We start from the raw sequence: 13,673 nt of genomic DNA, 5'->3' as shown, positions 1-13,673 counted from the left end.
TTTTTTTCGGGAGGGAGGTGGTGGGAGGAGGAAGTGCAATCAAAGTTCCAGTTTGAGTTGGTGGCTGTGTTTGACAAAAGCAATCAAATTTCACTGTGTCAGCCACAAGCTGGCATGGTTTCACGCACACCCATTATAATAGTTTGACTTTGCTCGATGCGGCTGACTGGAATTATTTATTGCATGAGGAGTCCTGATGCTCCTGTTAGAATTCACATGTAGTCTTCCTCTGTGTGCCTTGCTTTTCCCTCTGCTGTGATCGGTGACACAAGAACACTTCCTTCCCCATCACTTTTGCTTTTACTGGAGGCATCTTGGTACTTTTTATTAAAAATATTCAGTTAGGTGGAGTCAGTGACTCTGGAGAATGCTTGTTGTCAGAAACACTTTTGTCAAAATCAGTGATTATCTCCTGACAATCTGCTACCTGTCTGTAATGTGTGTGCGCTGAAACTTTGGTGTTAATACACTGCCCAGGGTGAGGCTCTGTAAACAGGTATGTAAACAAAGCTTATGTAAACAAAGCCCCCCCCCCCATAGCTAGCAACATACCTTTTTACAGAGCTTAGGCTGTGTATGAAATATAAAGACTGGATTTTTTTCCCCACAAACACACAGTACACACAGTAGCAGCTCGTGAGGAGATTACTGATTTTGACAAAAAATAATTTTTGACATCACTGACTCCACCTTTAAATCCAACCAAAACTAAAACCCTGTATACTGAGAGTAATGTTATGAGCAAAACCACAGCTGGCAGTGGTGAAGGTGAACATTGTGTATTCTGAGGTCTTGTGTACTCTCTCAGACTTAATCAGGTGACTTTGTTCATTTTATCACCAGCTTGTTGGTGACACTGCACACTTTGTGTCAATGTAGGTGCCTTTATGTAGTGATGGAATCTGCAGGAGGAGAGACCTGCTTTCATCTCCCCCCTGGAACACATTGTTCCGCTGGCGAGATAAGAGCAATTGTGTTAGAGCTGCCAGAGCAAACAAGACCATGCCTTCAGGACAGCAAGTGGCAAGCTTTTTGTTTGGGAAAGACAATCGTGGAAGGAAAAAAGGGAGCCGTTAAAAATCCCTAAGTAGCTTTGCAGCCTAACTGAAAGGCGACCCCGCCAAAGTGTCTACCTTAGACCAAGACATAGCAAACACACCGGAATGTTTGCACAGCGGAAAAGAGTGCAACTACTCGGCTACATTTATGATTTTTGGGAGAGGTGAGATGAGGATAAGATTGTAAAAGGAGAGTGGGCAATTGCTTTGTAAGTAAACCACAGATAGCCTGTTATCTATGACCACACTGACTCCCACTGTCTTCAGTATCCAATCCATGACATCTAATAAAATATTCTTCATTAGTGGTATAGAGGATTGACATATTTGTTGTAGTAGCCCTAATAATAACATGTGTGCATACGTCGTTGTTAAAACTATTGTTGACACATTTGACTGCAAAAATTCACTACAGTTTTTATTTAGCATTAAGGGATGGATTTCAGGTGGATGGAGATGCTTATGTGAACTGTTTAGTTTGTTTTACACTGCAATGCACATGCCAGTAGGTCAATACCCATAACCCACCAGAGTTTAAGGGCATTAGTGGGAAACACATGCTAAGTGTTTCTGATGAGAACTTGAACGGCATCATATCAGATTAATCTTGAGCCTGCAGAAAAGGCCCGGCTGCACTGTTTGTTTAGGTAACAAGTTTTTTTTTGTCACTGTTTTTCCACCATGTATACTAGGCTGCAGCGCTTACAAGGACTATTGCAGCAGAGACACCTTTAACAGTATATGTAAATGGATCCGCTCATGAAGTACAGCAGCATACATGAACAATAGTCTTGTGTTTAATTTTTGACAAATAATTTAGTATGTATTTATCAGGTCTTTTACCCACGTCAGTACAATGGCCTATGATTGAACTCAACTAGAGAACAACTTAATTGCTTTTTCGGATTCTGTAGCAGTTTTTTTTGTCATTTGAAAGACTTCAGGCTAACTACAATATTAATATTATTTACTTACTTTTATGCCTTTTTTTTGTTAAAGAGGAAACATTTTGTTTACACTTTGAGCTGATTTGTCATGTGGCTTTTGTCTTGGGTTACCATTTCATTAAACAATAACTACTAGTGTTACTCAGTCACGCACTGCTGCTTTAATTTGAAATCACCATTAAGAGCAATTGCCTTGAAAAAAAGCAAAAAAATTGCTTTACTTCCCTCTAACGTGTCGAATCCATTTGACTAAATAAATTGCCTTCAAGGAAAAATATATGGCTGTGAAGTTATTTTTTTTTCTGAAGTGTTTCAACCCTTAACACATTGAACAACAGCCACTTCAAGTCAGGCAGCTGCACTTGGGGGCATTTTCTGGCATCATCCTTGTGGAATGAGCAGCATCTCAGCCACTTGTTCTGCCTGTTTAGCTCGAAATCTCAAAGAGAAAAGAGTTTGAGAGCGTGACCCTGTGTCCCTCTCTGCTGCTCTGACCTCCATTCATCCATCTTCTCTGCCTAACCCCTTTATCCCCCCCCCCCCCACCACCTTGCACATGACAACAACTCCGCCTCAGTGCTCCCCTCCCTTTAGAAATGGTTGTGCGGTGGGCATTACACAAGGAGCAGCAAGCCTGACCTCCTTGCTCTTCTGCTATTGGCATCCTTGCAATGTTGTTGTGCTATAACGTTTGGAGTGACAACGCAGTGTGTTGGAATTTCTTTTTTCAATTTTTGCTTTCGACATTTATACTTCGGAGGAGCTGTGTTTAACCCTCAGGGTCATGGTGTCTGAAAGTCCTGGGATTGTTAGCGATATGTATATTTAGGGCGCCATTCCTCTTATCAAAATGTGTTGCTATTCAACAATTCTCTATCTTGTATACTTCTTTTTCTCCTTTTTTTTCTCATTTGACTAAAATGCATCTATTTTGACCATCTTTCACTTCTCATATCTGTCACCTTTCAGCTCATATATTCATTCTGGCTTTAGGACTGTTTGGAATCCCAGCCCCCTCCCCCTTCCACCCACCCAGTTGTTTTAGCCTCTGACCCTAAACACATTGATGAAACATAGTATTGGGATTATCACCAAGATGCATGCATACTCAGGATTTCTTGATGAGTTGTTTTTCCAGTGATCAAAGGCTCCAGATCAAGTGATTTAAGGGGTTTTCCTCCTCACATAATAATACATATGAGTCCCTCGAGCACTATAACACTCTGAGACTGTGCCATGTTAAGGTACAAAGTTATTTAGTCAAAACCATAAGTGTACTAGTCGACATTCTTTGTGAACAGTACTAACAGAGAGAAACACATTGCCAACTCCATCATCTTCATCCAATTAGGCTGCAGACCAGAAGAATCCTGGACAAAGGCTTGCACTGTTGTTGCACACCTGTGACTGAATCAAGCAGTCAAGATTCTTACCCTCCATAGAGGCTTTTGTGAAAGTATAATATGTTTTTTATGAATAGTTTTTAATAACTTTTCTGTTGCATTCTATGTTGCAGTGTTGGGTTCAGAAGGCGTGACTGCCAAATATGGAGAGACCATTGTTGTGCCATGCATGTTTGGAGCTCAGGCACCAGCGGATCTGATGTTCATCAAGTGGAAATACGTAAGTAGATACTGGCTCCGCCTATGAAGTGTTTACTGGTTTACTTGATGCACACTTTATCAACACATTCCATGACATGGAAAAAGAGGGAAACTATGGCTATATGAAATGATACAGCCTCTCTTTGTTACATGTCATTATACATTTTTTACATAGATTTATAGACCAAATGTGCAGACCAAAGACTGCACATTTCCATATTACAGATTTAGCATTTTTTTATGCTTGTACAATAAATATATATAGTCAGAATAATTCCAATGAGATATATGAACATCCCTGTCTATTTCCCGTCCCTTTTATGTACAGTGGGAATTACTCAACTAAAGTATAGATATGTGGTTCCCACAGGGCGGTCGGCCACGCTACAAACATATGATGATCTTATAGAATATGATACATTGCTGTAGATTAAACTAGCCAACAGTATATACAATATCTGTTCAACTCTGTTTAACTATAACAATGTATCCGAACAGTCTTTTTTTTTATCTCTGTCTCCTTCTCTCTGTGTGTCTTGTCCCGCTCTAGGAAAAAGATGACGGCACTATTGGCGATCTGTTGATCAAACAGTCCAGCAGCAAAACAGCCACAGTTCAGGCCACAGACGACTATGCCACGCGGGTCAGCATCGACGAGCAGTTCAGCCTGCTCATCACCCAGGCCTCGCTCAAAGACCAGAAGACCTTCTCCTGCATGGTGGTGACAGATAGCAACGTCGACGAGTACCGCGTCACTGTGGCTGTTCAAAGTAAGCAGCTCAATATTGAATTAGCTTCATCTTGGCCATGCATATTTCAAGAATGGAAAGGACAAGAAGACTGCAGCTCAATGGACCTTAGTGAGAGCATTATGTTATAGTGACAAGCGAGCAAGTTGAAATGATCTTAAATATTGACAATGTAAAGAGTTTGCTGCTGACCATTTACATGAACTTGGTTGTCTTAATTGCCAGTTGCTGAACTTCGTCAGTGAAATATGCGTGTGCTTTTTCTGACCGTGACCCCTAGTTATGCAGATACTTTCAGGAAATATGAAGAACAGTGCAAATGATTCCCCCCAAACCTGATCCTCTCCTTTTGTGTGTGTAGAGAAACCATCGGTTGAGATTATGGACAAGGCTGTAGTACTGCTGAAGGACAAACCAGTGACGGTAAGAATCACTACAGGCTCAAGTCACCTTTCGAACGCCTGTTTGAAAGACAATTATATGCATTTGTACTTGTATTAATATTGACTACAGTTTTGTGTTTACATGACGTTATTGGTGCATACGGTTCAAATCCGAGCTTACTTTCATTCATAGTTAAACACTCACTCCTGTAAGAATTCCTCTCCGATTTAGTTGTTTGTTTTCAATTCCCTGAACACACACACACACACACACACACACACACACACACACACACACACACACACACACACTTTCTCACATGCACTCTTTTATTATTATCTGTGTGAAACTTTTGAAAAGGCTATGGACGGCACATTCATCTGTCTCCTCCAATGCACAGTTCTTCCACCACGCACAGTGTGTCTGTACATTTATTATAGATCAAGTGAGTCCTGTTGCCTTCTGTTGCTATCCCCACCTGGAACTGTCAGTGGTATTGAACAGCTTTGAGTCTTTTTAAAATGGAAGAGAGAGGTGGTTAGAGCTGTGGGGAATGTGATTGGGAAAGCAATAAAAATAAAGAGGAAGAGGCAGATTTCAGTTTCAATAACCTCCAAGAAGGATGACGGTTGCTTCATACTCAAGTGGAATTACCAAATAAGTTGGAAGTGTCATGTTGAGTGGTGGAGAATGCAGCCATGCAATATCAGAGGGCCATTTTTTCATTTGTGCAAAAGTCAACCCATTGGAGGGTTTTTTAATTCAAAAATAAAATGAGCCTTGCTGCTATGTTTACTAAGTGCCATATGCGTCCTAAATGAGAGAGCATGGATTGTACTCGTGCAGTTTCTCAAGGACAGAATTTTAGATTGAGAAAAAAAATAAAGGCTCACATCATAGTTGTATGTGTGTCTGTGAATAACCAGTAATAACCTATTTAGTAAGTATGTTCATTACAGTGCCATCATGTAGAAAATCATTTCTGATTGTGGAACATGGGAACTCTACCATTTGTGTGACACGAATGTTACAGAGAGCGCAGTCCTGATAAGAAGTTGACACAGTCCAGATAAGAACAAACTCCACCATTTCTCAGCAACCGCCAAACTAGAGTTCTACAAGTTTTATTACATTTTCATATCCATGGAGCTAATTTGTGGATCTGATTCTGCAATACAGTTTTATCTAAGTGCATTGTTTTCTCGACCTTATTATCACATCTGGCAAAATATGATTAAATAAAGAACTGAATAATCTAATGGAATGAAATACCTTCGATTTGCCTATACTTGCTCGTTTGTTGGGCCTGGAGTGTCTTTAAAAACCTGCGCGTACCAGCAGGATTTAAAAACATCTAGAAATGGAAGCCAGTTGTGGTCAAAAAAGCAGCTTCACAAGTGGGATGCGGTCTGAACTTTTATGTGGAATAACCATGTCAGATAAGCGCCGCTACTACTGTATGACTGTTATATTTCTGGACAGAAAAGACTCATTGGAATGGTGAGTCATGTTCACTTCAGGCTGTAGTTACAGGATTCGAAACCTGGTGGTTTGGTTAAAGGAATGCTCTTGTGACTCACTTCCTTATCTGGTTTACACACGGCGTATCACTGCTACCGTTGCTGACCTTCGCTTCTCTGTAGATGTTATAGTGAGACAGTGAGACAGCGGGCTTATGAATACAAAAACCAGTTCATTCCTGAATGAGACAGTTGTTTGTCTTTTTTGGCCCATGTCCAACATTCTCCCGTTCATTTTCTGGAAAGCAGACCTTATGTTGTACAAGTTTTTTTTGGACAGAAGAATTATGTCCTCATTGTAATGGGTTTTAGAGTAGGGGGTTGGTAACACCAGGTAATACAACAATAACTCATTTTAGTGGTGAAAGAGTAAACACAATATTATTTTATATTTGAGCATGTGTGTGTAAAGTGTTGAATTATTCAGGGGAAAGGTGAAGTCAGCGATTCTGGAGACTGCTTGTTGTCAGAATCACTTTCTGTCAAAATGAGTAGTGGATCGTGAGGAGATATTTACAATTTTTTAAGGAAAGTCATTTTGAAAACAACTTTCTCAAGAATTGCAGACTCCACCTTAAGCATAAACCATAAACAGTTCAAATCAGATTCCATCACTGACGGTGGATACTGATCAAACCAGATTACATGAAACACATTTATCTATCAGGTCCTCCTACATCTGCTTCTTAACATTTGTAATCAAATTAATGAATTGCATTGAAACCGTTTTTTCTCTCCCTTTCTTCTGTCTTGTTCAGGTGGGAACATGTGTTGCAGCAGGTGCAAACCCCGCAGCTACTATCACATGGGAAAAGAACGGAAAGACTTTGACAGCTGATGGGAAAGGTAATGATTTAAATGTTCATTGACACACCTAAAAACCATCCAATAGTCACACCCAAGATACAGTCATTCACAAATTCCCCTCTGGGCCATACCTGTGTTTTGGTATAGTGAACAGAAAGTGAAACTGAAATCTCTCATTGTATTTACCCATGACAATAGATGAAAGAATAGACTATAGAAACATGCCAGTCACTGTTGTATACTTGTCAAAGAGAGGATGGAAGTATCACACAGGAATCCTGACTTTTACATATGCATCACTAACTTACTGTCTATTGTGTGTGTGTGTGTGTGTGTGTGTGCGTGTGTGTGTGTGTGTGTGTGTGTGTGTGTGTGCGTGTGTGTGCGTGTGTGTGTGTGTGTGTGTGTGTGTGTGTGTGTGTGTCCTTTGCAGCCATTGTGATCACTCCCAGCATGAAGCTGGACCCAGCCACAGGCCTGTCCACCACCTCCACCAGCCTGCAGTATGTAGCTGCCAAGGAGGACATCGGAGCGGTCTTTTCCTGCCGCTCCGCACATCCGCAGGGCGATGAGAAGGTTGACATGGAACCAATCCCCATTCACTGTGAGTAGGAAATACAGCGCCACCATCTGGCTACATAACTGTATTACACCTCCTGCTTATCTCCCTTGCCCCACATACAGCATCTTTTAAAGAGCTACACCAACAAGTGGTTTTGATTGGAATACCTATAATTGTAATTCAATTTATTTTTTCAGACATTTACAGTCAAATTGATGTTGTTGTTATTTAGGACTGCATTGAGGTTTTGCATTTTTGCATGGTGAAAAAGCAGCACAGCTTACATTTGCATGTTTGGTCTCATTCAATCTGTATTTTGGGCACTCCTGATCATAGGTGCATAATATGGAATGAAGTAATTATACACATTGCAGCAGTACCTGATGTAACTCTGTTCACTGACCACTGCAGTGTTTGTATCTGAAATCACATCAGACACATACACAGAGAAATGGAAATTAGTATACTGTATGTATTCATCAACTTATGCTTATTAAGTTGTTCTGTTACATTATATTTCTAAATATGTTATAATAGCTAGACAAGGAAGTTTTGAAGTCTGACCAAAAGGCAGCCACAATGATTTTTTCATTAATAATTTCAGCACCAGAAAACACAAAATATATATATATTTGTTTAAGCTGCAGTGGATACGATATAATGTATTTAGTATATTTTGAAATTTGTATATTTCAAATTGCATTCATCTTTATATCGTATTGTGTCCACAACATTAACATGTGCTTAAACAAGACACTGAACATAAGATAATAACTCACTCACTGTTAACACTCAACTAGAGAAACAGCTGAATGTCTAAAATGAACAAATGTTTAATCCTTTAAGGCAGAGTTCCCTAGAAATGATTCACACAGCAAATATTCACACATCATGATTCAAGATAGGAATCGTCATGTTTATTTCTGATTAATGTTGGTGAAGCCTGAGTTGAATTGGACACTGCAAGAAATATAGGTACAATCGACAATGTATAAATGTGTGTATATATAATATAAGTTGTATGATAGCATGTGCTGTTTAATGCATATGGGTCTGGCTGTGAAATGTATAGCATAAATATACAGTCACATGTGAAGTTGTTGACAGCCAGTGCTAGCTTGAGATAGTTGTTGATTGAGTACAGGAAGGTCTTGTAGGATTTAACAACTTGTGATGGGGGGGGGGTGGGGGTTGGTTGGTTTATCACAAGTTTCTAGGAACTGCACATGATGGCCAAGCAGTGAACAACAATGTGTTTGGCTCGGCTTTCGCCAAAGCAATTTTTTTCCTCAGGATTTGATAGACTGGGGGGAATTCCAACAGGGAGTTAAAGTCAGTGCACTCTTTGTGTTCCTGAACGCATCCCTAAACCTTGAGGGTGAAGTGGGAGGCTTGGACCAATGAATGAGAGTTAGGGAGGCCTTGGCGGTGGAAAGTTCAGGATATAATTTACTATTGCTAAGATACTAGTAAAGGGGGGGTAGTGTACACGCCTAATTAACGACAGTGTTTTCCAGCTAGAGACAGGTTTGGCACCCCCCCATAGCCTAGAGGTTTTTTTCAGCATCAAAGAAAGATCACCAGCGTCAAAATGATAATAAAACTAAATATAGCTATTTATAATGGTAAACCTCTCCACATGTGTGTCTAATTCAGCCCTATTCAACCACTATTTCTTGCAATTTCCTTGGTTTGGATCAATTTTAAATAATTGTATTATTTAACCGGTTACTAATCATAGTATCTACATTTTGCTTCATACTGTATGTATTGGTTCTTTATCGCGTCACGTCGGAAGATTTTCTTGCTACTCAGACATTTCTTTTTTTATTGTAAGAAATGAACAGCAAATAAGATAACACTGACTTCTTGCCTTTACTTTTGCACGTAGTTGTGAACCCATAAAAAAGTGTTGCGACCAAAATGTGTCCGGGTAGTAGTCACTGGCTGATTGAGTCACCTCTTGAAATATTTGCCGTCTGTTATCATCTCGATGGTTGGAATTGATCCAGTGTGATTCAGTCAATGAAGAATGCCACTCATGCTTCCTTTTCTTCCTTCCACTCTTTCTATTCTCTTTCAGATCCCTCAGAGAAAGTTAGTCTTCAGATCTTGTCCAAGGGGCCCATCGTGGAGGGAGATAACGTGACCTTGAAGTGTCACGCTGACGGAAACCCCCCACCAAGTTCCTTCTTCTTCCACCTCAAGGTCAGTCCCAGCCCGGAGCACTGTGTGTACTGAGTACTGCTGTGGAATAACAGTTTGCTCATTGAGAATTCAGCCATTGTTTACACCATGAAGACTGTGGCAGCCACTCATTACCACTTATCACTTATTTATAGATCCTTCTTCGGAAATCGATTCGAAAGTGTTATTCAAAAGGAATCCTAGAACTCAATGATGATGGTTACATATCAGGGGGATTTCAAATCCACAAAATCCTTCTAAGTATGTAATTTGGGGAGTTAGTTGCGTGATACTAAGCATCTGAAAAGAGTGAGGCATATCAATCCAAATAAAGATCATGTTATTTAAGTTTGATAAACTTTACAGATATTCATTTTAGATGAGGCAGGCTATGCTCTGGTTCCTATTTCATATTGAATAAGTATTTTGAGTCAACCAAGGCAGCTCTCTAACCCGAACGTTCTATAAAGACAATAACTGTGGTAATGGAGACTGTTTGATATGGCCACGGCTACACAGTCCTCTCAAATGTTCTAGAGAGTAAACAACCTGTTTTTTTTTAACAAAGTTTTGTAATATTTATTCATATTTAGAATTTTTTAAAGCTTATTGAGACACCCAACTTTGATATCATATAGATTTATATATGTAGGGCTTACATGTTTGACTGTAGCTGAGAGTATTTCATCTGAAATAACAAAGTGGACATCTGCATTTCATTCCTCTTTTAAAAAAATGACTTGATCCTTTCTTCTGTCTTCCTTTCTTTGTCATTTCCTCCTGACATTCTATCATTGAATCTCCTCCTCTTTTTCTCTCTAAACCAGGGCAAGAAGATGCCGGTGGAGAACTCTGACACCTACACTCTGCCTGCCATCAGCAGAGAGGCTGCGGGCGAATACAAATGCTCCCTGGCTGACGATGAGAAAATGGAGGCAGCCCAGAGCATCGTTGTTAACTGTGAGTACATTATGCAGAGGGTCCTAGGATACTGTACACAAACACACAGCAAAGTCACTGCTATAAAACACATACAAAACCTCCTTGTTCTTACAGCCTTGAGCCAACAAACAGCAGCTTCCCCCCCAAAAAAAACTCCCTTTCTCCCTAAAGAGTTAAAATTCCTATTCCTTCCTATACGTAACAAAGCACTTTTATACCCTGTAAATCAAGTCATGGGAGCAGCAGAGTAATGCTAATCAAATTCCACCTTTTCAAGAGAGCCCAGAGAGGCAGAGCATAAGAGAGTGGCAGGAAGGGACAAGGGGAACTTATTAGACATTTCTGACATTTAGCGAGCAGAAAGTATTTGTGTGGGCGACAAGCTCCGGCAACCGATCCTACCGTTCACCAGCACTCCCTGAAGTAACGACTCCCCAATTTTTCCCAGGTGAATATATATATTTTTGAGCCTTCCGTTCAGATGTGTCACATCATTATAATAGCTCTGACACATTTTCCCTCCCTTTCATATTGCAGCTTCAGTGCATTTCACACAGAAGTCATCCTTTCAGCTCCCAGCTTTGCGACTGAGGAATAAGAAAAGAAAAACAATAGCTATTTTTATGACCGTGTCAGACAGTGTGTCTCAAGGGAGCATCGCAGATAAAGGAAAGTTGCAGTTGCTCCTGCTATCAGTCTGGCAGCTGAACATTTAAATTCTCTGTTTGATGGGATTTATTCCCCTCTTTTCCCCAAAATGTAATGATAAACTGCAAAGACACACTGCTGTCAAATTGTAGGTCTGTACGTAAAGATCAGTGCTCTGCTGCTCAACAAGCACAGGAGGAGTCTTGTGTATTTTTAATAAGGTGTCAGACAAGACAATAGATCTGTATTATTTTGGCAAATACTAAATAATGATATCAGATCTATTTTTTTTTGTGTTAATGTCAATGTTTTAAAAAAAAACTGTTGGCTTTTGGCTTTTGCTCATCTTGTTATGTCTTTTTAAACATTCTTTTAGACCTGGACCTGACTCTGAAACCCAGTGGAAAGGTTGTGAAGAAGACAGGAGAGTCGTTGGCTGTGACGATGGAGAAGATGGCCTCTGGTGATACTACAGTGTCCTGGACAAAGGTAATAGTGTTAGGGTTGTGTTATTGATCTGAGAAAAGTGTCATAGAAATATATATATATAGAAGGAAATAAAACGATTATCCAAGAACGTTGGATACGTTCTCTCTACCAAGTAATCAAACCTGACTGCAGTGAATAGTTGAGTAGTTGGCTGAGCTCAGCCTAAATGCGTTTCCCCCTAGAGGCTCAGGCCTAGCAGTGGACCCGGGTTCGAACCCAACTCATTGTCAGTTCTCTGCATGTTCCTCCCCTCTTTGCCCCATTTCAACTCTGTCTCTCCAAATCTGTCTAATAAAGTTAAAAATGACAAAAAAAAATTATCTAAATAGAAATTAGATAAATGAGAGTTACAGGTTCACTTTAGACTGACGTTTTGACTGTGGTTTTCAGAATGGAAAGGAAGTGAAGGAGCCGGAGTTGAGCAAGTTGACCTATGCCGATTCAGGAGTCTACACATGTGAGGTTTCCATGGCCGGGCTGCAGCGCCGTCAGAGCTTTGAGCTGCTGGTAGAAGGTGAGTGTGTGTCCCATTAGTCAAATTATATCTGTTGTCTGAAAAGAGTGGGAACACTGAAAAAGTAAAAAAAAAAAATTGCCATGGAGTAAATTCAGTTATTCTTTACAAAATGTAGATGTGATGTCTTAAAAACAATATTATATAGGGGAAGGTGGGGTGATTTGTGCAACTTTTTACTCAAAGTGATTTTAAAGTGAGGCCTTGACAGTTATGTCTCCAACTCAAATATGTACATATATTTCAGGATGTTGTGCATCCCTGGCAATAAAAACTTTGGATCTGGAATAAACTGTTTAAGAAATATAGCTTTCGGAAAAAAAGTTGTCTTGTCGCACAAATCACCCCACGTAGTGGGGTGATTTGTGCGTCATTGTGTCACAATGACAAAGTCACCATCATCATCTTTCTGGCCATCTGAACTCTCATCAGTGGTGTCGTTAAGTGGAATGGAGATGTCACTCTCTCCTGAGCTACTGTAGACTATCACTTTCTTTTGGTGACCAGCGTATACAGCCATGCCACTGGCACAACTCTCAGAAATGTACTTTGCACTAGTTGCTCCGTGCTTGTGGAACCAACTGCCACCTGACAAATGTGATTCCCCCTACATTTCTGCCTTTAAATCAAGGCTCAAAACCCATATGTACACCCTGGTGTTTCCTCCCCATTAACCTCTGCACTACTTACTTACCTCTGCACTACTATCTGTGTTTATGTGGATGTATGGGCTTTACGTCTTTTATTTTGGTTATTGTTATTTTACCTTCATTGTTTACCTACTGAATGCACTATGTACAGCACTTTGGACAGTGCAAACTGTCATAAATGTGCTTTTATAAATACATTTTACTTACTTACTTACTTATAACTCACCCAGGCCCTTGCGCACAAATCACCCCATCCCCAGAATTTTGGATAATAGGCATGATGCAGCAATTTAGGGTTGACATTGTGCTAACTATATAGACTCAAAGTGTAGCATACCAAAGCACTAAAACATGTGTCAAATGTTTTCAAACGTGTCTATAATTGTTCAGACACAATAATCAAAAAACCTTGATCATGGAAATTTTACTTTGAAAGGCAAAACACAGTTTTTTGAGCTTAAATGTGCTTATATCTTATTCCTTGTGTCTCCCTTCTTTACAGGATGAGTCAAATGGATGGCTCTTCTTAAATATGTGGTCACATTTCCAATTTCTTCCACGGTTTTCTAGAAACAAGGGGTTTTGCAACTTCCAAAATGCACAAATCACCCC

At 40.0% G+C, this 13,673-nt stretch overlaps 1 protein-coding gene across 2 annotated transcripts in view; it reads left to right on the top strand.

Annotated features, from left to right (window-relative positions):
* LOC307261194 (CD166 antigen homolog) overlaps positions 1–13,673 on the top strand; it is a 51,758-nt gene that overhangs the window by 30,929 nt on the left and 7,156 nt on the right. For both annotated transcript variants that reach the window (XM_080041674.1, XM_080041675.1), the window contains 9 exons: positions 3,522–3,628; positions 4,160–4,379; positions 4,720–4,781; positions 7,021–7,108; positions 7,503–7,673; positions 9,715–9,839; positions 10,646–10,778; positions 11,785–11,897; positions 12,288–12,411. In XM_080041674.1, the coding sequence (XP_079897800.1) occupies positions 3,522–3,628; positions 4,160–4,379; positions 4,720–4,781; positions 7,021–7,108; positions 7,503–7,673; positions 9,715–9,839; positions 10,646–10,778; positions 11,785–11,897; positions 12,288–12,411 (1,143 nt within the window). The remainder of the gene's footprint in view (positions 1–3,521; positions 3,629–4,159; positions 4,380–4,719; positions 4,782–7,020; positions 7,109–7,502; positions 7,674–9,714; positions 9,840–10,645; positions 10,779–11,784; positions 11,898–12,287; positions 12,412–13,673) is intronic.

This window comes from Ammodytes marinus, assembly GCF_949987685.1.
Source record: "Ammodytes marinus genome assembly, chromosome: 14".
NCBI classification, from domain to species: Eukaryota; Metazoa; Chordata; class Actinopteri; order Uranoscopiformes; family Ammodytidae; genus Ammodytes; species Ammodytes marinus.
The sequence above is the reverse complement of the archived record's forward strand: the minus strand, read 5'-3'. Positions and strand labels throughout refer to the sequence as shown.